The sequence below is a fragment of the Podarcis melisellensis genome (assembly GCF_964234715.1).
Source record: "Podarcis melisellensis genome assembly, chromosome: 1".
In the NCBI taxonomy this organism is placed as follows: Eukaryota; Metazoa; Chordata; class Lepidosauria; order Squamata; family Lacertidae; genus Podarcis; species Podarcis melisellensis.
The window spans coordinates 113,987,072-114,011,918 of NC_138528.1; the positions used below are offsets into that span (position 1 = coordinate 113,987,072).

General features: G+C 44.9%; 2 protein-coding genes across 5 annotated transcripts; both read right to left on the reverse strand.

Annotated features, from left to right (window-relative positions):
• Nucleotides 1-1,350: 1,350 nt before the first annotated feature.
• Nucleotides 1,351-24,847, reverse strand: HOXD10 (homeobox D10; the record flags this gene model as incomplete). Of its 4 annotated transcripts, none has more annotated exons than XM_081895991.1 (3): nt 1,351-3,057; nt 4,645-5,429; nt 24,706-24,847. In XM_081895991.1, the coding sequence occupies 3 exons, from the start codon at nt 24,720-24,722 to the stop codon at nt 2,780-2,782; spliced, it is 1,080 nt and encodes a 359-aa protein (XP_081752117.1). In that variant the 3' UTR covers nt 1,351-2,779. The 4 variants fall into 4 exon arrangements, with proteins under 4 accessions (XP_081752117.1, XP_081752118.1, XP_081752115.1 ...); XM_081895992.1 differs by lacking the exon at nt 24,706-24,847 and adding an exon at nt 20,196-20,199; XM_081895989.1 differs by lacking the exon at nt 24,706-24,847 and adding an exon at nt 14,620-14,723.
• On the reverse strand, nt 11,023-17,312 carry HOXD11 (homeobox D11). Its single transcript, XM_081898618.1, has 2 exons — nt 16,210-17,312; nt 11,023-15,138 (listed from the first exon to the last, which is right to left on the reverse strand). Exons 1-2 carry the CDS (start codon nt 16,970-16,972, stop codon nt 14,903-14,905), a joined length of 999 nt encoding a protein of 332 aa, XP_081754744.1. The 5' UTR covers nt 16,973-17,312; the 3' UTR covers nt 11,023-14,902.

A 24,847-nucleotide genomic window follows, 5' to 3' on the forward strand; every position in this document is an offset into this window, starting at 1 on the left:
TTCTAGGAACCCATCTCTCTCACTGTTTGGTCTCTTTGGGTTTTATTTATTGTAACTTACTGTTTTCTTTATGTGCGGTGGAACTCACGCCCCTTCCTTACCTCTCTCTTTCTCTGTGTGTCTACATGCACTCCATGTTCATGCTCACATACCAGTTCAAAACAACCTAAGTATGTGGAAGGAAGCCATTGCCCTCGATTCTAGCTGAATTTACTTTCAGAGGAAAACGAGTTTGAATCATAGCCGTCAGTGCCATTTTCTCACGGCAACATCACGGAGTGTTTATTAAGAGCGAGTAAAAAGGAAAGGGAAAAAAACGCCACCACCAAATATCTGTAGTTGTCACAGTGAGGGAGAGACGCTTTTATACTGAAGTTATGGATATTACAAAACAAAAGCACAAACCCACAGCTCTGCATAACATCTCACAAATATCCAACGACCTGGTGTTAGCAAAGACACAGAGAGTACAGTATATCTATCATCTGTGTACATGACTATATACAAATACATACACAGGTTTTGTGCGCGCGCGTGCATACATGGCATATTCTGTACGCCCTTTGAATTTAGATACACACAGTTTACTATTGATAAATCAGTGTCCCCAAAAAAGCATCCATCTATATAAGAACAACTTTATCAGACAATTAACCAAAACACTGGGGGCGGGTTGGAGAGATGTGATGTCACTCGTTCTTTCATGAACTGTCTGGGTGTCATTAGGTTAGCAAATATTTCCAACATGTTAGAGGCAATTTCCTGATTTGGAAGTCAAGGAGGGGCATTTGTTGTTAGTTACGAGCCCATTTCTCCAGAAGCTGAGCCGGCAGTTTCTCAAGCTCTCTCTACCCCCCCTTCTTTCTTTCTTTCCTTCTTTCTTTCCTTCTTTCTTTCTTGAAGGTGAAAGCATTCCCAAGTATTTGGACTTCAGCCTGGAGTCATGTTCATTTGCAAACTCCTTTTAAGGGACTTTCTGCTTCGGATCTCCCCACTCCACCCCACCCGACGCCCACCCCCGCCTTCCTAACCCCTTTCCCAAGATAAAGTGGCTGTGAGCAAGATTTCGCAGCGATGTCCGGGGAGGGCGTTGCGGAGAGTCGTGAACTTCATTATCCTGATGTGGGCTACAACGGAGGAACCACAGAAAACAAACACACGCACAAAGCAAAATAACCCAGGATTGTCAGGAAACCAAAACGTGTGAGCGTTTGGAGACGAAGCGGGGAAAGGCCCTGCAGACAGAGACTAGGCAATATGGCTTCCTTTATTTATTTTTACAGCACTGCAAGTAGGAATCAATAATAATAATAATAATAATAATAATAATAATAATAATAATAATAAGTGTCTAGGGGGCATGAAAAGCAAGGGAGGTGAAATGGAATAAAACAACTGAATTTATTTCGCACGCTGTATTTGTAACGATATATACAAACTGTAGTAAGGATTTGCAATAAGAGCACATTTAGGCTGGCAATCGGGGCTCTGGGCGAAGGCTCGTTACGGCTTCCGTTTTTTCCTTCCTAAAAGTCAACTTACCGTTTATGATTGGGTGGGATAAAGGTGTCCACTTTCGGTCGTAACATTTCACTAGCGTTTTGGCGCTCCCTTGTCAAGACTGTCTGTTCCCGACGCCCTAGGCCATTTCCTCGCGACCCTAGCAATTGCTAAAGGTATTATTAGGACTGACTGACACAGACAAATCTACCCCCTTTTTTAAAAAAAATATCTACCAGCTCCCACACCAGTAGGAGGATTTGGGTTGGGGGTGTGGGTGTGGGGTGATGGCGGGGTGCGCGGGAGGGAGAGTCTTTGAGCGCAAGGGAATGGCAAGGAGAAGCTGCGAAATGGGCGAAATGGTGTCGTGTTCTGGTTCGGTTTGGATTTGGAAAGACCAACCAAAGGAGCCTCGTGAACTTTACAGAGTTTATTGCATTATACATGCGAATAGGACATGCACAAAGAAGAAGGCGTAGGAAAAAGAAGAAGACATATTGCTTGTTATACCACTACGATTCCACGTATGCACCACAAGGGGAAGAGAGAGAAAAAAATGTCTACAGTTGAGGAAGAATGAAGGATTCCATTGCACGCACGAAGGACAAGTTTGACGCACACGGGAGAAAGGGGAGTGTTACATCTTAAAATGTGCTTTTTAAAATTCCTTTTCCTCTCACTCTCGCTCTCGCACTCTCACTCGCTTTGCCTCCCCCCCCCCACCTCTCAAGGAAGAAAAAATGCTTATTTTTCTTTCTTTTAAATAATTATTAAAAGTATTGTCATCTACTCAAAATGGCATGGCCCGTGTAACAGCCCCCCCATAAATACCACGTGGTGAGTTTTAAAAAAAAACATGGAAAAAGTCACATTATCTGGATGTCCAACAGCTCCAATAAGTTAAGACCAAATGATCATATTGAATCAGTGTTTACCCTGCATTACGATGAGAAAAATAATAATAAATTACACGTGCTAGGCTATATATATATATATATATATATACATACACATATATATATATACATATATATGCTCGTCGTAGGAACATACATAAACACTTGCAGCACTAAAAAGAATGACAAAAGGTCACATTCTATCAGAAATAAAAAAAATGGAAAATGAAGGGGGTCTACTTTTGTCCCCCCCTCTCTCTGTCTCTGTTCCCCCCAAAGTCTTTCCTACATATATATATTTATTATATATATATATTTATATATACCAACTGGTGGTAACTGAGCCCAGGTCTCAATCCTTTCAAGCCCCCAGCTGAACCGGTTTATGAGAAGGTCAGATTGGCGGTCAGTTCTCGGATCCGGTTCTCTCTGCTCATCTTCTTGAGCTTCATTCTGCGGTTTTGAAACCATATCTTGACCTGCCTGTCAGTGAGGTTTACGCTCTTACTGATCTCTAGGCGGCGCTCTCGAGTGAGATACATATTGAACAAGAACTCTTTCTCTAATTCCAGTGTTTGATGTTTAGTATAGGGACACCTCTTCTTTCTGCCACTCTTTGCAGTTAACCAATTGCTGGTTGGAGTATCAGACTTGATTTCCTCTAGCAACATCAAAGGAGAAGGAAAGAAGGAAGGAAGGGAAAATAAGAAAGAAAAAGAAAAAAGAAACACCTCAGTCTGTTATAGAGTACCCTTGGCCATGAACCTACTACATCCATTGTGTCTCGCAGATATGGTGGCTTGTGGGTATTAAACATTGCTAACGGAGGTGTGTACATTGGGGCAGGGCGGGTTTTTTTTAATATAACGATAATGATGCAAAAAATGGTGTCCACATTCGAGTTAAACAATGCCAGCAGCAACACTATTTTCCACTCTCTGGGTTATTTCTGCAGCTTTCCCAAACATTATCTCTATGCATTCTCCCTGCTAATCCACATATTTCAAAATAGCCTGTGACATTGGGAGCAATATGAATACTGCCATCTTCCCAGTGGTTCGCATTTTAGTGGATGTGAACTGCACAAACCAACCCCCGCCTTATAAAGCCACTTGTTTGGGAAATGCCTCAGTTAAAAACAGTACTATCCCCAATCATGTTGAAAGAGATTCAACTGCATCACTCATTAAATTAAGGAAACACCCAAGGCAGGGGGAGGGGAGGGAAGTGGCCTTTTTAGTCCTCAACTAACACCAATATGGGGGGGGGGCGAATACCTAAAAATCAACCGTATTTATCGTTTTCGCTTTTGATTCCCCATCTCCTATTAGATGCAAATGCCAGACCTGGGCTTAATAAACAGGGTCTGTATTGTTCTGCACTTCCTACGAGTAACAAATGCACAGTAGAGATTGACAAGTTAATTTTTACTAAAGGCATGGTTTCTGAGGGGCCCCCTCCCCGCTCTTCCACCATATTCTCCCTTCTCCAAACGAAGCCCCTGCGGTCCTCCCCCATCTTGAAATAAACAATGCAGTTCCTTCCATTATTTCATAACAACCTTCAAAGCCTAGTGAAATTAGGAGACCCAAACCTGTCTTGTCTATAGTACCTTATCCCAAATTTAGACTTCCTTCGAAGAAAGGGCCTTGCCTTATTCTCCTCATACTTTATATGGGCTCTGCGACACCTCCCTGTTTTATTTTATCTCGTCAAAAGGAAAGCAACAACCCCACAACTTTTTATTACCATGCTTAGCAATCGACTGTGCTCTTCACAGAGAAGATCCACAAGAAATATTTGATCCCAATTTGACCAAGGGGGGGGGGGGGAGAGTAACAGTGGGTGTAATTTAAGAACCTCTAATCTGAAGGAGCTGCTGGAGCAGTTCTAATGCAGCAGCCTTGGCAAGAGAGAAACGAAAAGACCCTTTTCCTGGCTGAATCTCTGGGATTCAAAAGGCATGAAACGATGGGTGTCACCAACATCGTGGCCAGGTCCTAAGGCATCCATGCCCTTCTATTTCCTTTTTGTTTTTCCAATTGCAAAAAAAAACAACAACAACCCAGCACCTGCAGCAGCAGCAGAAAGAGGTGACGGGGGGGGGACCCTGTCTGCTGAGCAGTTATGGCTGAGCTTAAAGCATTAAATGCTCCTGTGGTTTATGAGACTGGCGTGCCCAAGTTAGTCTGCCACCACGTTCGGGTACCTGCCCCCCACAGCCGCCAACTTCTGCGATCATACCGACCTTTGCTTTCCTTCTCTTGGGTTTCTGGGCTGGAAACGGAGGCTTCAGCCAGGCAGCTCCTGTCGTCTTGCAGCGTGGACTTAGACTCGGGACTTTCCACTTGAGAGACTTTGGCAGAGTTGTCTGAATGGTGGCTGCTGGTGCTGCTGCTGGTGTTGGTGGCGGCGGCGGTGGCGGCGCTGCCGCTGTTGGGGTTTTCATTCATTTTCTTCTCCATCGGAAGTTGCGAAGCTATCTGCGGTTTGGAAGCGCCGCGAGGGTTTAACTGCAACATGACAGTTGAACTCGTTTCGGGGCTGTTATGGTACTCTTGGGTTTTCCCAGTGGCGTAGGTCTGGCTCAGCCTGAAATATCCTGGGACGGGGACCTCGGGGTTTTCAATGGAGCACGAGTCAGAGACCAGCCTCTGGTAGGAAGGGACGTCGGACGAAGACACCAGCTTGGATCGCTTATCAGAATACATGCAGCAATTGGTTTCTTCCTTAATATTTGTCGTGAAGGAGCAGGTGGGGACCTGCTGAGTAACAGGTTGCTCTATTCGGCAGGACCTGTTCGGATCAGTCCAGTTGTCTACTTGAGGTATATAAGGGTGTACATTCATACCCATATTTTGATGGTTGACTTCTCTCTTGGCCAGAGACGGTAGAAGTCCACAGGTTTGCATCCCATAAGTCCCAATGTCTGTGCTAGGTGGCATGTACATACTGGCGCTGTTGGAATAGAAACTATCGCTCCTGCAGGCACTGATCAAGGAATCGACTAGGAAAGTGTTGGCGGCAGGAGAGCTGTTGGGAAAGGACATTTTGGGGAGGAATTTGAAGAAGAGAGATTGTGTCCTTTGTAGGCTGACATCTCTACGAAAACATTCCCTGTGTAATTGTGGATGCCTCTGCACAACCACATGACAGCTAAGCCAATGAGATTTGAAAATGGCCTTGAGCCGCTACCTCCCCGCCGGTCACGTGCTCCGCGGGACACTCCGGGCTGCGGCGCAAAGGTGGTCAACAGCGACATCTAGAACGTCGAGGAGAAAGTGCGCGCGCTCCTCCAAGCCAGGGAGCTCCAGCGGCGGCGGCGGCAGCAGCAGCAATATTAGTAGCAACCTTTTTCTTTCTTTTTTTTTTTTGGTCCTTTTGCAAAGCCAGCCCTGGCGCACTGCGCTGATTTAAAACAAGGAAATGCGTTGAACTGATCTGACCCCCCCCCCCATAGCCCCCCATCTCGCAACTCTTTCGTTGTTGCTGCTGGGTTGTTGTTGTTTTGTTTTGTGTTTTTTGTGTGTTTTTTAACACCACAAAGGAGTTACTGTCCGAATTCAGGCTGATCCTGAGCCATGCCCCTTTGCTTCAATATCAATATATATATACATATATATGAGACAGGTACTTCAGGAAAATCCCTGGCTGGCTTAAACAGAGGCAAGGGGGGTGGGAGATGGACGCAGAGGCGCGCGCAGACACACAGAGAGATGGAGGGAGTGGGAAGGGGAGACGCATGCAATCCTACAAGGCGAAATATGTGGGTCTTCTTCTCATTCTCCCCACCTGTGAATAGTAATGGTGATGATAATATTGATAAAAGTGGTCTCCCCCATCTCCAGTCCTCATGGTTGCCCAACATCTCCTTTAAGTTACATGAATTGGCGGCAACTGACGTCCTTAGAAGAGACGTCCCTAAGTCTCAGCCCTGGACAACACATCCTTCTCTTCTCCACTACTTCCTCCTTTCACTTCACAATCAAACACTTTCTAAAACAAAAGCCACAACATATAATAAAGGTCCCAAAAAAGTTGTGTGTAGTTGTTGTTGTTTTTTGAGGGCGAACAGCTGACTATGTCTGAAGGCGATCTCCAAACGTGTCATAATTTGGGGAAGATACAAAGGGGTGGTGGTAGCGGTGGAAATAATGTTACCTTTTATGGATTTTGTAAAAGCATTGGTTCCTGACAAGTGCAAGGTACAAAAGGTTGTGGAATTTATTAATACAGATTAAGAAGAATCAGAGCGATCAATAAAATTCTCATCTACATTCTTGAGCCACTTGGTAATTTTCTTGCTTCTGAAGCTTTTTCAAGAGTTATACCCTCTGTTGCCACACACGGGAAGATATTTTATTAACAAATCAATCGAGACTTTGTAAAGGATAAGATTAATAGTTAAGATTTAGCATAATGGTGTTCGCGTTATGAATTATTGAAAATTATACTATTGATTTTTCCTCTTCGCTGCTAACCAAGAAGGTCAATTTTTGTTTTAATACAAATCGTCAAATATTAAAAGCTAGAAAAAAAAATTTGGTCATAAGTTTGGTTTTATAGCTCCAGCAGATTCCTAAAATAAAATAATTAATAAATAAGATGAGGGTCCTTTCTCATAGTACACATGTGAAGAAATTCTCTTTGCCCACGAAAATGGCACCAGAGAAAAGGTAAAGTTTTCGTAGACGATGTTGCTGAACTTCACACAAAAAAACCCCCCACATATGCACTCACAACGCGGTAGCCCGCATCCCACAACGGAATCTGCTGGCTTCTTACATTATTTCATTACCCAACTTCATATCTATTTCAAAGGGCGATAATAAACACCTGAGTCCACCACTCCCTAGTTCTTGACCACAGGAATCGTGGGCAACTCTACCTATGGATAAATTTGGACGCTTCTTTCAAAATAGATTTCCCCACTTCGATGTTCATCCTTTCTTTTCCTTATATTTATACCCGCATCACTCCCTTTTCTTGAAACACAGGAGGAGACATATCCTTGAAATTAAGGACTGTTCTCCCCCCCCCCTCTCACCTTCGGGACTTTAAAAACATTCATATTTTCCCTCTCCTCCCCGCTTGTTTGGCAGTGTGTTTTTACTCCAAAGGTGTCTCTTTATTCATAAAATGTCACACGCCGCACGCCACACAGGAACCATCTACTTGAGGTTAAATGTTGCCTTGAGTCCATCTATTTATTCCAGGCCTTGAGCTCATCCCTATCAGCAAACCTCTCCTTTGAAATAAGAACCTCGGGGAAACCAAAACAGACCCTTTGAAATGGCACCCACGGCCTCTCCAACGACTGTAAGAAGCTTAATTTTCCGTCCTGGTTTTTTCACCCTTATGTCTTTGGCACTTTGGGGGGGTTGCTTCACTTTCCCCCCTCTTCTTCTTCTTCCTCCCCTATCCATTTGCCGAAAACAACCCCCTCACCCCAGTTTGAAATCTCGCTGTGGCAATGAGACAGACCTTTTTGAAAAAGCTTATCGCAGCTGTTCAAATACAACATCATTGTCAGGTTAAGAGCCGGTGGGTTTTACGGCTCCAGCCGCCTCTCTTCTCTCCCTCTGTCTCGCTCTCTCTCTCTCTCTGGCTTCTGTGTTTGTCGGGGAGTCTCCAGCTTACCTTCGTCAAATAAGCTACATTCCACCATCACCACCCCAGACAAACATTTTCTCTCTTTCTTCATGGACCCCTTTAAATTGCGAGTCCATAAGCCATGCCCTTGTCCTGGACAGGGGCTTAGAAATAAGGGACATAGCACCGCAAGGGAGTGGTGGTGGTCCCAGTGTAGGAGAGAGGATTTTTGTGTCCCCCCCCACACACACCTCCTCCTCCTTTTCTCCAATTTGAGATCATTATCAGAGCCATTGCTAAGATTTTGTCTGAGCTGGAGAACAAACAAAAGTGGAGGTCACGATGCTCCCTCTTTGGGGGCCGGCTTTTTATGTCCTTTCCAGCAATTTCCCTTCCTCCCCCCCCCCTTTCCCTCTCCCCACAGAACAAGACGCCAGACAACCCACCGAGTTTAAAGCAACCCAATACTATTTTCTGGTCTGCATTTTAAGACTTGACTATGAAATCTAATCAGGTTTTTTTAAAATAATACTAATAATAACAATCCCCCTTCAAACGGCCTCCCGTAATTCTTATTTACACTTTAAGAAGGTGCCCTAGAAATCTCCCAATGGCCGCATCCTCTTTATTTTATTTTATTTTGGCTATATGTTGCCCAGTTGTAACATTAAAGCAAGCCAGACTTTCCCCCCTGTTTTCCATCTCAGGGGTGTGTGTTGTTTAATGAACTGACTCCGAGTCCTCCCTTTAGAGTTAGGAAATTTCGCTAGATTTGAGGCGCAAGATACTAATGCCGCCATCTAATGACCTCCAATTATTTTGTTAGATAAACCATGTGTACGGTTAAGGCTCTCCAGTTCTGAAGCAATCCCTTGATCATCACCAATTACTACTTTTAATAAAAAAAGAATAAGGGTGAGGAAAGAATTTGAGCAGGCTTGGGCAAATATATTTAAAATGTGTGGGGTGGGGTGGGGAATGGCACTGAAAACCGAAAACCTTAAAATTTGTGTGACACATCTAAAGGTTGAATAAACATCTCATTGGGAAATGGGTTACTCAGACCTTGTGTGTTTAAGGCCACTTCAGTTTTAAATCATATTAAGATGGAATTGTAGTAATTAACATTAATAAATAAATCAATATTGTGCCATAAATGAGATATACAATCTACATTAATGTAAAGGTTTTCCTCTTTTACTGTCCCATATTTTTTCTTCAAAGGGGGTGAAACCCCCCAAAAAAACTCCATTTATAACTCGATTACTATTTGCAGTAAAATATATGTTGACATCCCCCTTTTCTGCCTTAATAAATAATAGAAAATAAAAACCGAGAGGAAAAGTCGATACTTTAAACTTTAATTTTAATCCTTCAGATTTATTCGACATTTTGTGCCTGGCCGTTTGATGCCCTTTTTGGGCTTTGTTTTGGAATGTATGTAGGGACGTATTAAAAGATATTCCTCCTCCTTTTTCCTCTTCTAACTGCAATTTGTTTTATTCTCTTCTCATTATTAAAGGGATGGGGGAGGGGAAGGAGCCTACCCAAAAGGGGGGGGGCAGATATTTTGCAGCTGTGGACTCTGAACTGGACTGACAAATATTGTTCAAAAGACTGGCATTCAGACGGGCTCCCTGGAAGCCTATCTAAATGTTCCCTTCCTCCTTTCATCTAAGTATTATTTAATCTGGAGGCGTTTACACATTGATTCAGTTTATTTCATTCCATACCACTGCAGAGCAGAGGCGCTGAAAGGTATTCCTTTTAATTAAGAAAGGAAATTAGTGCCATACAGTATCGTGGCTTTTCGTCCCATCATAACACAGCAATTAAATGAGCCTCTGAGCCTCACGTTGTTATGCGGAGCAGAGACAACGTCCCAAATATTTGGATTAAAAAGACGAGGGAGATGTGTGGTGAGACCATCGCTCTTGGTAATGTACAGAACATAATTTAACTAATATTAACTATACTACATGAGATATGAGGGAGAAGTCAACAGCACGCCCTCCCTTATTTTTGCTCTGCAGATATTATATGCATCTCTATAGCTATATAGGTATCTAGGTCTATAGATATCTATAGATGTACCAACTGATTCAAGTCATAAACGAAACTCCCCTGAAGAGGATTCACGTTTTGTCCATTGTTTATCATAAGCCTTTTGTATACAAAAGCACGAGTTCAATTTCAGACGCTCGCAGCCTTTACTAGAAGGGTCTGGCCAGGTTAATGTCTTTACACCATACATCCTCTACTCTCTCAATTAATTAGAAGCTCCGGAGAGACTTAGTACTGTATACAATAGCATTGGGCATAGTCTTGAGCTACAGTTATTTAAAACATGGAAGTATCAATACGGCATAAGCTTTAGCAGATTTGGCAACCTTGAATGGAGGGATGGATAGACAGACAGACAGACAGACTTTTGTATTTTTTTTAAATTGCCAACGTTTTCTGCGCCATCTTAACACTCTCAGATCAAAAAGGCTTTGGGAAATTGCTGAAAATCATAACCAAAATGAACTCCCGTCCCCACACCTCCCCAGGTCCATCACACGTGCGTGAAGGTTCCACAAAGAACAAAGGCGAGATTTTAAATATCCAACTAATTTAATGAGCAGAGTATATATAATACGCATATAGCCCCAACCACAATGTTACATTTTTTTTTAATTTTCAAAACAAGGTCTTAATATAAATGGGAGGGGAGGGGGGGTGAGGGAGAATTCTAACCGTGTAGTTTAGTCTTCATGCGGTGTCTGACAAGGCGTGCGTTAATTTAACAGTGGGGGAAAGCCCCACACCAAACATTAACCTTTTCTACATTATTCTTTCCCAAAATAGATTCATCTTACACCATCCCGTTTATTATGGATCTAAAATGACAAATATTAATTCCATTTGTGTTTCAACATAATGGTGTGTTTTTTTATTTAAAAAAATCATTTTATTTCAGAACACTTCCGTTTATTTCAGGCGGAAAGGCTATTCTAGGTAACTGGAGTAACAATGAACTCCTTTTTATATATAGATATAAAAATTAAAAATCCACTGGAAAACAATGCGCCCAACATTCATTTGGTAGGGATGACTTTGAATGTGTCTAGTTTATTGGATTACACAATGCCAAATTTCGAATTCATATTATGCAGAAGGAGAAAGGCGGAGGAAACCAGCTCTGATCTTTGGTGTTTTTACCTAAAAGTGCGTTTTCGGAGACAACTAAGATCTCCCAAATCAGATGCCCTTTTTGTGGAAGGGGTTCCGTTTTTGTTTTAAACATTTTAGGGGTCCTTGGAATACATAATTCTTTCTCCGTTTGTATCCTTTCTGTGGAGAAGGAAAATTAGTTTCACAATATCGGGTCAAGGTGACCAAATTATATCCACCCTAAGCAAAATGCCCGACTCTTCTCTGGTAAATAAAGCTATCTCTAGAGAAAAGGCACCCCCCCTCCAAAAAAAATACTCAGCAGCCCATTTTCCCACTGATTAAAAGTACACCTTCTTTTTAACATTGAACTATCTGCCTGCGTTGGTCTTCTCATGAAAAAATCTCGACCTAAATATAAACTGGCTTTGATCACATTGGTATTCTTGAGGCGCTATGATTGCGCTGAAAGAGAAACAATTAGAATTTCGTTCTGTTGAGTTAAACCAGGAGATAAACTACCCCGTCCTAAAAAATTACTAGTTTAAAAAAATTCTTATGCATCATATTGTAAAAGATTATGACCCAAAATAATTTTTTTAAATGAAATACGTCTTGTTCATGTCATGGTCATGAGTTACTTGTTTAATAAATCCTGTTTATGCTCTATTTTCTCATTTCCCAAGCCCTGAAAACTTATAGTTGCTTATATATTAGATATTTTATTAGTAGCAGGGTGATTGGGGACGGGGGTGGAAATACAGTACACTTGAACATCAGGACAATTAGACATTCTGGAATATTAGCGCGCCCTCTTGTGGAATTTAGCAGTCCGGCATGCAGGGAATTTTTTATTTGAAAAAAACACTGCATGCTTTCTTCTTGCATTTCTGAGACATTATTCTGCTGGGTTTTTTCTTCGAAAAAAAGCTTTTATATTTCTATTCCTATATATTAAAGCTTTTTTTCGAAGAAAAAACCCAACGGAGTTGTCTTAGAACAACTGTAGTTGGTGAATTTGAATTGATTCGCCTTTTTGGTACATTCCTGACTGAAGAGTAAATGATAAGGAAAGTCACCCCCTTTTTAATAAAACAGTTTAAGGCATCAGGAAAGCACACAATATTTTCCTATAACGTTAAGAGGATATTTTTTTCAGGCGCCTTGAGATTATAAATTGAATTATTTGGACGTCCTATGGGCTCCAAACCACAAGTCAGTTCTTTTTCGGATAATCTGCGTCACATTGAATTCCATGAACGAATTCTCATTTATTTTAGTGGCACTGAGTTGCAACTGTTGCTTTTGACTTTATTTATTTATCTATTGGGATTTAAAAAAAATGTATTGACCTGATTTCTGTATGTATATCACTACCAAACAGTAAAAGAAAAAATTGGGAAGAAATGGTGGCTTATGCCTTGCGGAGCGGGAGGGTGGCGAGGGACAGAATTCTAAATATGGTTTCAGGAGGAATTAGAAGAGGTTTCACAGCAAATAAGCTGTTAGTCTGGAGAAACTGCAATGGCGTTAGTCTGGAGAATTCTGCAAATGCCCCTGGTAAGAACTGATGAAATGAACTATTTCCTAGTGGAAGTCGAAGCGCTCCAAAGACCTACGTGGTGGATTCGCGGGTGTGGATAGCTATGCAGTAAGAAGTGTGTGTGTGTGTGTGTGTGCGCGCGCTGGGTGGGTGGGTGGGTGTGCGAGAGAGAGAAAAGCCAGAGAGAGGGGGGAGGAAGTAAGAAATGGGGGAAAGAGGCACACAGAGAGAGTGGGTGGTGGTTGAAAATAAGAGAGGAACCTTTAAGGCTCCTAATTATTCAGAAAGGTTAAAGGTGATGACCTTGACATTTTGGAAGTTCAAAGGCAGACACTTACTGTTTTCCTTGCTTAAGAGTTTCAAAGTTTTAATTTTTGGCCATGTCTACCTGAAGCCTCGACGCTTAACGTTTGCTTTATATGTTTCGCTCTCATTTTATCCGTCCAGTTTGGCCTTTAATTGATGCAAAATGGACCCACCGCTTCTCCCTCCCCCGCCCTGCTCTCCTCCTTTTTTTAAGCCAAATTCTTTTCTCACTCGTCTCCTTTATTGCTCGTTGCGGAAATCTCTTTTTCTGCCACCAGAAGGTGTACAATATAACCCAATTAAGCTGTTTAGACCCTGAGCTTTTATGGTGTTGTCTAGACAGTTCAAGGTTTTGTAAACAGCCTAGCTAGGTCGAGCAATATAAAAGTAGAGGCGAGGACCTCCACCAAACCCTTCTCGGCAAAAATAGTAATAATTATAAGAATAATAATGATAATGAAGACTGGGCAGCTTGGTGGCTAATTAGATTATTTCTCCCGTTCCTTTGTGTGCGTGTGTGAATATAGGGTGGGAGATCAGGAGGCACCTTTTAAAAGAATTGCCCTCCTTATCCCAGTACCAGTCACCCATCCTTAATTAAGTTCAAGTTTTGGAGTGGGAAGTTTCGTTTCGACTGGAACTCTAAGTCGCTATGCTAGTTCGCTTCGCCTCCCCAAAGTTCATTAGAACTTTGTACTACAGTGGATCTGTTATCCACTATAAGTCGGATCAGGATGCGCTTTACAATATAGCGCATTTTTAAAATACAGGATATGTTCCAGACAGCGTTTTAAAAGCAACACCTTTTACCTCCCACTTATTCAAATGGAATAGATTTACACACATATTTTTTCCCCAGGCTGACATGTTGAGTTTTCCCCTAAAAATAACAAAACCTGGGTAAGCCCGCCGGGGACGTTGCTCCTGTTTTTGGGGTTGTTTTTTTTAAAAAAAATTATTCTCATTATAGCGGAGAAAAAGAGAACGAACAGGTTTTTTTATTTGAAATGTAGGGGCATGAGGGGAGCACATAACGGTGGGTCGGACCACACTCACAGCTATTAGTCGATTTCACTTGACACCAGCAGGGACCTGACTATGGACCTTCAGAGATGGCACTGCTCATAACGCACGCGGAAAAGGCAACTTCAACCTTACTAGGAACCATTTGTTCACATGGGCACGACAGTGTCCCGTGCTGCTTATTTTTAAAAACAACCCCCCCCCCAAAAAAAGGCAATGGAAACCAGATATCTCTCTCTATACTGGTGTGCGTAAAGGTAGCTACCGAATGCACAGAACCACCTTTTCGACAACGACAACGAAAGGAGGAAGTTGAGAGGAGTCACTCTCTCCTATCTCAGACCCAACAGAAAGCGGGCCCAACACGGCTGCTTCATAACGCGCTTCTTTCTTAACTACCATCTACATTCGAGGTCTAGTAGCGGCCTCCGCCAGGAACTAAGGAGAAGTGGGTGGGGAGGGAATTAAAGCAACACGGTGGGTAGCTTCACCAAAGAAAAAGAGAGGGGATGGAAAGGGAGTGGAAATCCAGACAAAACGACAACCCCCAAACCCAAAACTCCAACGACACACAACAAGGTTAGAATGGACTATTGGATTTACCCTCTCGGTTTCTGGTCCCCCTTTAGAGGATTCCTCTCCGCCAAGCGCCCCAAGACCTCTCGTGGACACAAGGGCTGTTTGGAAGAACCAGATCTGTTGAGCATGGGTGAAATAAAAACAATAAAAAGAACAATAAAGGGAACTTGTCCGCAGGGTGGATGTCGTGTAAACCTCTTGATTGTTATTTTTTTGATTATTATTATTAATTTTTTTGCACTCAGGTGGCAGGTTGGACCAGGGAGGGAGGTCTCCTTCGCCTCCTTCCCCTCCGCCCTTAGTCCTCTCAAAACAAGGGGTTCCCCGTGAAATACTGCAGTCGATCTCTGTTCAGTTTCTTTTCTTTCATCCGTCGATTTTGGAACCATATTTTGACTTGTCGATCCGTGAGGTTCAGCATCCTAGATAGCTGGAGTCTTTTCTCTTTGTTTATGTACACGTTGAAGAAAAACTCCCGTTCCAGTTCTCTTATCTGGTATTTCGTGTAGGGACATCTTTTTTTCCGGGATCGCTGGGGAAGTGCTGGACATTCAGGAAAGGAAGGAAAAAAACACAACCCAATAATGATGATAATAATAATAATGAGGGAAGCGGGGTGGGAGACAGAAGGGGGAAATTAGGAACGAAGAAATTAAGAAGCTGGCATATGTTGTCCCACTCAGAACACTTTCAAGCAGAGCTACACTTCCTCAGGACCTACTGTAACTATTCCCTTACTCCCTGGGAAACCGAGCACTGAAACATCCAGGGAGTTTTCTGCCTCACGCAAGTCAACTTTGTCAAAGTGGTTTTTGGAAGGTGTGGGTGGAAGAAGAAAAGATGGAAATATAATAATAATAATAATAATAATAATAATAATAATAATCATCGACGTAATCCCAAGCTTATACTACCCAACTCCATTTACAGGACTGAGAGAAGGGCGTGAGTGGAATTGTTTGAAACTGACTTTGCAAAGTACACCTCTACCCGTTCAGTTGGGACCCTGGTTTTCCCCCCTCCCTTTCCACAGTAGAATGGTTTGTGGAAAAGAATCCTGCCTCTCTCAAATGTCAGTCCCAAGTCCAGCCCAGACAGGATCCCCACTGATTTTATACACACACACACACACACACACACATATATACACACCATATATATATATATATATACACACACCAGTATATGTCTGAACATTCCCCCCAAAAAAACTTTGGGAGCTCTCAGCCTCCCAATCAACAGTTTCGTCACAATTAACATCCTCCTCCAAGAACATCTATAAGTTACCCTCAATGGGTTTCCTATCGTAAACACGCTTTACAACGGTGAGGGAAACCTTATAGGATATATAAAAGCCCTTCGGATGCTTATAAAATCTCACATAAAAAAGACCTCGGGCTTGACAAAGTGGTGGCCTCGTGCTCCCTCCCTCCCTCTCTCTCTCTCTCTCCCACCCACCTACTCACCCATCCTCCCTCCACCCACCCCACCCTTCTCAATTTTTGGCTTTCCTCTCGCTCCCCGCCTCCCCAACTTAGCAAATAAATAAATAATCAACAGCTCGGGAAAGCGGGGCTGGTCGTGCGGCTCTTCGGACTGGGCGCCTCTCCTTACCTGAAGTGCTGCTGTTGCTGCTGCTGCTGCTGCTGCTCTTGTCCGGCCGGGCCTCCCCCGACGGCGACTCGGCGCTGCCCTCGCTTGTCACTTTCTGTTCCTGGCCGGGCCGCGGGGAAGCTTTGCCACAAGTGTTGCTGGCGAGCTTGAGGTCGCCCTTGTCGCCCTCTGGCTCCGGGTAGGGGGTGCCTCCTCCGCCCCCGCCGCCTCCGCCATGCGCCGCCTCGTAAAACTGGTCGAAGCCCTGCGGGAGGATCCCGTTCCTGCCCACTGCGCTGTAGAAGTTGGCGGCGGCGGCGGCGGCCGCAGCAGCTGCGGAAGCGGCGGCAGCGGCGGCGGCCGCCCCGTGGTGGTGGTGGTGGGCTCCGCACACGGGATCTGCCTTGAAGAGCACGTCTGTCCTGCGGGTGGCCGGCTGCAGAAAGTCCCTGCCGTGCATCACCTCCTCGTAGTAGCTGCTGGGCGCGTAGCTGCCGCCTCGGTAGGGCCACTTGCCGCCGCCGCCTGCGCCGCCTGCGCCGCCGCCACCTCCGCCGCCTCCCGCGTAGTCCCTGAACGCCGCCGCCGCCGCTTCGCGCACCGGTTGCACATGGGGAGGCAGGTTGGAGGCGTAAGGGAAAGTCATTTGACAGGAGGGCGACTGGGACAGGAACGGGGGCTTGCCGGAGAAATCCGAGGAGGAGACGTAATAGGCGGCGGCGGCGCACCCGGGGAGGTACATGCTGGATGCCCCGTGGCTGCCGCAGTCGTCAAAGTCACTCATGTCTTCTCCTCCTCCAGCTGCTGCTGCCTCTGGGCGAGGGCGAGCAGGCAGCGGCAGCAGCAGCCGAGCCAGCGCGTGGGAGCCGGAGGAGCCCCATCTATCTGCGCGCGAGGCTTTGGGCAGGAGCAGCCACCACCAAGGGGGGAAAAATCCCACCGTGTGCTGACGTGCAATTCATCTTGATTGATTCGAGTGGTAATTATGTCACGTGACGGCAGGCGATGGTAGAAATGTCCTTATATCTAGAAACGGCTCCCCTTTTCGCCCGCCTGCCTTCGCCAGAGGTTCCTTCTCTCCAAGAATGCCCTTCTTCCGAGAGCTTCCCAGTTCTCTCGCTCTCTCACACACACACACACATGCGCGCGCTCTCTCTCTCGCTCTCTCTCTCACGCGCAAAACAGGCACAGGTTTGGACAAATAGGACCTTTTCCAGCTCTTTCTCTCTCTCCCCCACCTCCCCAAACTCCACACACACACACACACACACACACTCCCCTTCCCCCCCTCCTCCTCCTCCCCCCGTTTCACCCCCCTTTCACCAACCAGGAGTCTCGATAAGCTATAGGTAGGGCAGCAAATCACCTGGGAATGCCATCCTTTGCCCAGATTCCTGCGCGCATACATCTCACATGCAAAGCCCAGACCTATATATCCTAGCAGAATCCTCCGCAGAACTGGAAGGGAGTCAGGCACACAAAGCCATGTCCTGGTTTGAGACACAAACAGGAATAGTTTGCATTTCTATAAAAAGAACAAGAACAAACAGTCGCCGGAAATGCAGTCAGGAAAGGCTTAAGGGCCAAGAAGGTGTTTAGGGAGAATATCTCTCTCTTTCCAGACTTTGCAAAGCAACCGCCAATATTGGCCCTGATTGGAGCATCCTTTCTCCTTATTAGAAAAAAGCATGTAGGAGCTTGTTGCTTCTCTCTCACATACACACACACAAATGCTTGATAGCTAGCTAGCCAGCCAGGATATCATGTAGCAAAACCAGGACGTTCCCCCTGTTTCATTTAATATAACGCAGTTTTTCCAACTCGAAATTCTCTTGCTTGCTTCCCTTCCCTACTTTCCCGGACAGAAAGAAAGAGAGAGCGAGAGAAGAGAGGGAAGGAGGGAGGTAATATGGAATGGGGACTAGCTCTATCTGTCTAATCGATGCAGAGTCTTATATATAGGCATCAACTTCCACCGCCACCCGCGTTTCATCGAAGTGTGAGCCTCGTTTCCGAGCGCTTGTTGGACTGACAGAACCCTAGGCTGCATCAGACATCTTAGGGTGGGGCAACTGCCCCAGAACAGTCGCTTCCTTCTGAAAAGCAACAATCAGATCCACGCAGAAACACACCCCAGCTTCAATGTCACTTGAAGGGGGAAGGGACGGCGGAAAGACACAGTATTTGAGAATTAAATTCCGAAACACAGAACCGCACACAGCACCTTCACCTCGCGGTTGTGCTGTTGGAATGGCTCCCTCGCCCTCCTCCCTTTCCTTTTCCTTCTCCTTCTACACATTCAAGGCGCATGAAATGAGCGAGGACACATTAAATCAGATGCACACCGAGAATCCCCACGGAAGAAGAGGCACATTTCTTCTGACAACAGGTAATAACAGAAGACCGGTTCTTCCCTCCCGGTTCTTTCCCTTGGCTGTAGTACAATGTCAAGTTTAACCCCACAACTTTGTTTCTCCTCCTAGTACCAGAACACCGTCGCTTTACTAAAGACTGGAAATCCATGTCTCCCACTCCCCAACTACTGAGGGCTATTAATAAAAATAAAATAAGATAAAGACCACATCTAAGATACAAGATACTGATAGTAAAATGAGATGGAAATTATTTTCTCTTATGAACCATAGCCAGGAGCACGAAAAAGAAACCAAAAAACCTCGAAAGAAATTGGATTTCAAGGCCATCTAATATGACTTTCTGAAGGGGGGGGGAATGTTTTTTTATTATTATTATTTTAAAAAACACACGCATTCCGGTCTCAACCTTGTAACGTCCTATACATTCAATCCTTTAGAAGCACGAAGGCGAATTAAAACAACGAGGCTAATCGTAGTCAGACGGGTTTAAAAGCCTTAGTTCAGTGTGGGCTTTCGAGCCGGCTAAATAGGTGTAGGATTGGAGCAGTGTGTGTGTGTGAAGATATGTGTGTAACACACACACATAAATACACCTCCCAAATAGGAAGAGAATACGAGATATTATTATGATATACTTTGTTATATTGTTTTACATTAATGAGAGGCTTATATGGATATATAACGACACATATTCGTTTGATGTCCTCGATAAACCCCAAAATGACCAAGTATCTTGTACAAGGTTCCCTCCTGATTGACATCCGCAGTGACTCACAAGTCCTAAGCCGTCTTTTGCACTTAGCTCTAGGAAGGAAGCTGAGAAGGTAGGAGAAATACCTTCATCTCTAAAGCCTAACCAAGCCAAGTCCCTGCTTCCCCATATATGAACCCCTTTCCTAATTTTAAAAAAGAAAACAAAAGGGGTGGGGAAGTAGAAGGAAGGGGAAGATCATATGCCCAAATGGTATCCAGATCTCCTTCGAGTGTCCACCATTTAACCTTGGTTGCCTTGCTTGTATGACGCCCATCCACGAACCACCCCTACAAGCTCACACCAAACCTGCGCAACAGATCCGGGCATAAACCAGCCGCACCACCCAATGTCCATTTAGCCAGACACAGTTCCATCTCCTTTCTTTCGAATGCTCATGCTTGCTTTTAGGTTTTGCTGCAATGAATGGGCTCCCCTCCCCTCCCAAATGTTGACTGCGCAGCTAAAATGGCCCCTGCGTCTCCTATCGCAATGGAGCGAGGCAAAGGCTTTCTCGCTTGCGCGGTTGTCTCCAATATATCCTCCAGACCAAGCGCCTCAGGATCATGCGGAAAAAGCAGACGATTCCAAAACAGACGATTTCCCCCCTTATTCGCCACCACCCATCGACGCACCCTCCAGTAACCACACCACAGGAAATCAACATAAAGCTAATAACCAGCATCCTGTCGACCCCCGCCCCCACCTCACCTCTCCTTTTCAAAAACCCTTGAATCAGCTACATATCTGGATAGGAGGCAACTAGTTTCCACCATTCCAAGTTCAAGGACACGGTGGTCGTTTGTTAATAAGGAAAAGGAAACCAGCGCGGGGGGGAGAGAAAAAGACGCCCTCCACGATTCTTGCAAAAGACCACTTACAGTCTGGAAATGCCTATTAAACAAACCACAGCAAAGAGAAGAATCCGGTGTCCTTGAGCCGCTCAAGGATTCCTACCCTGATTAAGACGCGAAGAGAAATCTGGGACTTTTCCACAGACGCGTCTTCAAAATGGGTCGCCCTTGTTCTATCCGGCGCGGTAGCATTTCAAACCCGGGAACAAGCAAACCAACACCCCACCCCGCCGCGCCCGCCTCGCATCGCGCAACATAGCACAGAAGGGTGGCTTTACCGTTCGGCGTCTTGCAAGGTCTGTCGTCGTTGCCTCCTGGAACTAGTCGGTTTTCCACTGCGAGTGACATCTCCAAAGAAGCCTCCGTGAAAAATTAGGACGGCTGGCATAACGGAGTCGGAGCGAGGGGGTGGGTGGGGGCGGAAGAGAGAGAAGCAAAATATGCCTGGTCCGCCCGGAGAGAAGGTGCTGTATATTTGTGCCACCCAAGATAAGACACTAACTTGACCTTAACTTTGTTATGGCGCCCCTAGTATCTGGAGAACGTGAACAGACACTGTCTGGCAGCTCTCGTAAAAACTGACTGGAGAAGCGATTCTGAGTCATTTCATTTATGGCCACTACAGTTCTGCAAGAAAGCTTTTCCTCCCTGCCAAACTTTAATTATTTATGCTCTTTTAGGAAACACAAAAGCGCCCAGAGCCATTTAAAACAATCAGAGGGACGTTCCTTTTGCCTTATCAAACTCCCAGGCATTGCAAAAAGCACCCCCGGCTTAGCCTATCAGAGCGAAGGACTCGTCCCCGCGACGCCAACAAGATGCGGATTTGGGGATTGACTCCAGGAGGAAGATGTATGTGGACATGTGTGTCGCTAATGAAGCCATACAATCATGTTGGCGATGTGTGTGTGTGTGTGAAGGGGAGGGAGGGAGAGAGAGAGAACCTTATTTTCTACACACCCCACCCTCCAAATCGCATCACACTACATACACACACACACACACACACACACACACACACCACACACGCGCGTACATACACACCCCAACGCTGAATGCGGGTCATTTACAACAGCACCATTTCTTTCTGTGTGCGATAAACAGAAAGAGAACAGCAGTCCTGTATTCATCCGGCCAAGGATGGGAGCTTTAACTGAGATGCCCCTCACAAAGCATTTAAATAAACAAATAAATGCATGATTAAGTTCTAGGCCAAGTAATGCTGCAATCCTACGCACATTTACCTCCAAGGAAGCCGTCCTGATGCCAACGGGATTCCAACACGCCTCCATGAGCATCGCGTTGATTCCTGCTGTAAGAGGACTTGCTTCCCAGAAAACGTGCTTAGGATCGGAACCGGGTGCAAATCCCATTCGGAATCCATCATGGGCAATTTGCCTATGGATTCCGACAGCGTGTAAATCGCAGCTGATCAGCATGTGAGGATGCGCAGATACAACGTTAACTCATGTGTGGTTGTCGCCATTTTCAGGTTTTTTTCCACAGCAGCTATAACTGTTCCGAATTTAATGTCTAGTACCCTGTCTATATATATAGATACCTCCAAGATAGCCCCAACCTACCCCGTCCCTATGATCTTTTCCCTAGCTACAGTCACATACACAGGCATATATGGTGTCCAACTACCTAAAGCGGCCATGACACCGAGCGAATAGAATCTGTCGCAATGCGCTTCTCTAGTGATATGCATTTTTGGAGCAGTTTACCGACCATTGTGTGTCTTGAGCGCTTGTACGCCTCGGAACCAACAGTTGTTGTTTTTTTGAACACGTAAATACCAGGAATATTTATTTCGGTGGCTTAATTAAAAAAATACATGGACACACTACATATAATGTGCATATACTGATACCGCTTCTTTCTCTCACTCATTTTATTTCACTTCACACAGACTAATTGCAAGTCCATAATCATCCACAAATGGAAACCAATTGAACTGAATAAAGAACGCATCGCCGTTTCTATATTTTCCGCCGCTAATGGTGCAATCTTGCACCACCGTTGAGCCTGGTGTTTGCAAGGAGTTAGTGAAAGAGAGAGTAAAATAATAATTATCATAAAAAAGAGGACCATTAAAGGACGCCCTTCGCTTTTGGGTCAGATGTGCTATTTGCGAGGTAAATCGCCTGTGGATGCTAGCGAAAAGAATCTCAACATGGAAAGAAGGTGGTTGTATTCGTAGGATTGATTTTCGTTAATTCAGTCTGTATTTTATAAACATTTATTTAGCGACTTAGAAAACTAAACAAGACCTTGATTACCTAATCAGCTCTGTTGTGGCCTCCGTTGTCTAACGGGAAAAATTTGGGAATAGAGATGGAAAGGAGTCGAGCATATAATTGAAAAAGAATCATCAGCTCCTAGTCATTCCATAACCATCATTGTTATTCTGAGGCACCATTAAATATTTATCCTGTTTTAATTATATACATACAGTGTGTGTGTGTTATCTGTTAGCTTTTTCTCTATAGCAGTATTCAGATATTTTAAAATATAGATTCCTTCTTAACCATACTTATCGCCTCAGACTTCTCCAAAAAAAGGGGGGGATTGTAGATAATCATTTTAAAGACAATAATGCAATGTAAATACCGCATTTCCCCCCTTGCAAAATGGAAATTGTTTAACACTTCTGATAAACTGCTACGGCCACCTACAGTTAAATAACATCTCCGCTCAAAACCATGCCTGGTTGGGAAACATCTGAAGGAGGTAAAGTTCAAACATTTAGTTAATACTAAAAATCTAGATAATAAACATGAACGTCGTTTTAATTCCTCATTTGCGGGGTATGTGTGAATGAATTAATGCCCGCTTTTAGCTCTGGAGAGATCCGGAAACGTGAAGGATCAAAACAAATCACTGATCAAGGGTTTAATTTGAAGATCAGGGAAAACAAATTTCATTTTATCCTTTGTGGGAAAATATATTTCTTTCCGCATTCGAGGCGTCTGAATTGTGAAATACTCTTTCGCTCTTAGAAAACTATTATTACACACCGTTATCAGATGAATATGAAATTATACCACGACCTCCACTCACATAAGCTTCATTAGTATGTACCTATAGAATCACGGTGTAAAGGGGGAAAAAAGCCCCCAAGGTAGATCCCTGGCCAGTTGTGCTTAAAAACTTGCTGGCTTGGCGAGGAGTTTTGTTTTGTGATGTGTGGCGTGAGTGTTTCTGAAAGCAGGGGCTGGAAACAGGCGGCCGAGATGGAGCAGAGGATATTCCGATTGAGTCGCATCCTTGATTCCTTTGTGTCTTCCCTCCCTTTATTTTGCGCGCAGCCTTTGGACAAGGCCAAAGTCAAGCTAAAGAGGAAGGAAGGCTGCGAGCAGCCGAGACAGAGCGCTGAGCCAAGGGCAGCCGGCGAGAGGGGCGAGGGGCAGTTTGGGGCGGGGGGGGAGGCAGAACAAAACAGAAACAAACCGCAAATGGCAGACAGAGTGTCGGAGGTGGGGGGGGGGCGGTAGGGAAAGGAAACGAAGATGTTTGGATATGCCTTTGGAGGCGCGGGCCTAAGTCGTGTTCAGACAAGAAAGAAAGAAAGAAAGAAAGAAAGAAAGAAAGAAAGAAAGAAAGAAAGAAAGAAAGAAAGAAAGAAAGAAAGAAAGAAAGAAAGAAAGAAAGAAAGAAAGAAAGAAAGAAAGAATATCAGAAGGAGACTGGGTGCCAAAGGTGCGCCTCAGGCATGGCGGGAGGCAGATGGAGAACAAAGAGACCTGTGGCACCGTCAAGACGACAATCCAGACTATTTGGCAAGACGGAAGTTTCTGTGAAGTGCGGTCTACTTCGCCCAATGTCCTACATAACGATGGTGGTGAAATCTCCTGGGACTCAGGATCCCATTTGGTGTTGTATCTGGCGAAGGGTTAAGAGAGTGGACTGCTTTAAGAAAAGGTGGACATAGAATAATAGAATTGCAGAGCGGGAGGGACCCCGACGGTCATCTAGCCCAACCCACGGCAACGCAGGAATCAACTAAAGCATACAGAGCAGATGGTCGTTTTTAAGGTGTCACTCTGTTTCCGCTCCTCCCCGCGACATACTAGCAGGGCGGCCCCTCTGGAGGCGACTGCAGCGGGAGGCGCGTGGACGCTGCTTATTAGCACACACACGCATGAACAAGTATGCTCTCCGTTTGCTTGTGGCGAAGGCGCCTTCCGTTCCAGTGCAGCAATCGCGTGAGGACCAAGCGACAATGCCTGCGTCTGGAAACCGAAGCAATAAGGCAAGAATAGTCGTGAAGCCACTCCTCGCTGTCAAGGGACAAAGAACTCTGAACGGGATCCACTAGGAAAGGCGGCTTCCTCCGCCCTCCCCACTGCGGCGCAGGCCCCACCGCCACGCGCAAAATAAGACCCCGGTAACATCTTCACCGCTCCCCACCAAAATCTGCATGAGAAATACTAACGATCCAGGGAGCCTAACAGCCTAACACCCCTCGAGCATTTTCAATTCACACAGATTTTTTTTGCTTCAGGGCAAACAGACACAGCCGCGGTTTTGTCACCTCCATCTTCCTTCCATTCCTGGGAGAAACGCGAAGATCTTTCCATCTTCTGCTCCCAACCACCTCCCATCTCTCTCTGTCTGCTCCCCCCCCCCACTTTTATCTAACAATCAGGGCTCCAGAAGTGGGGGGAGGGGTTGCT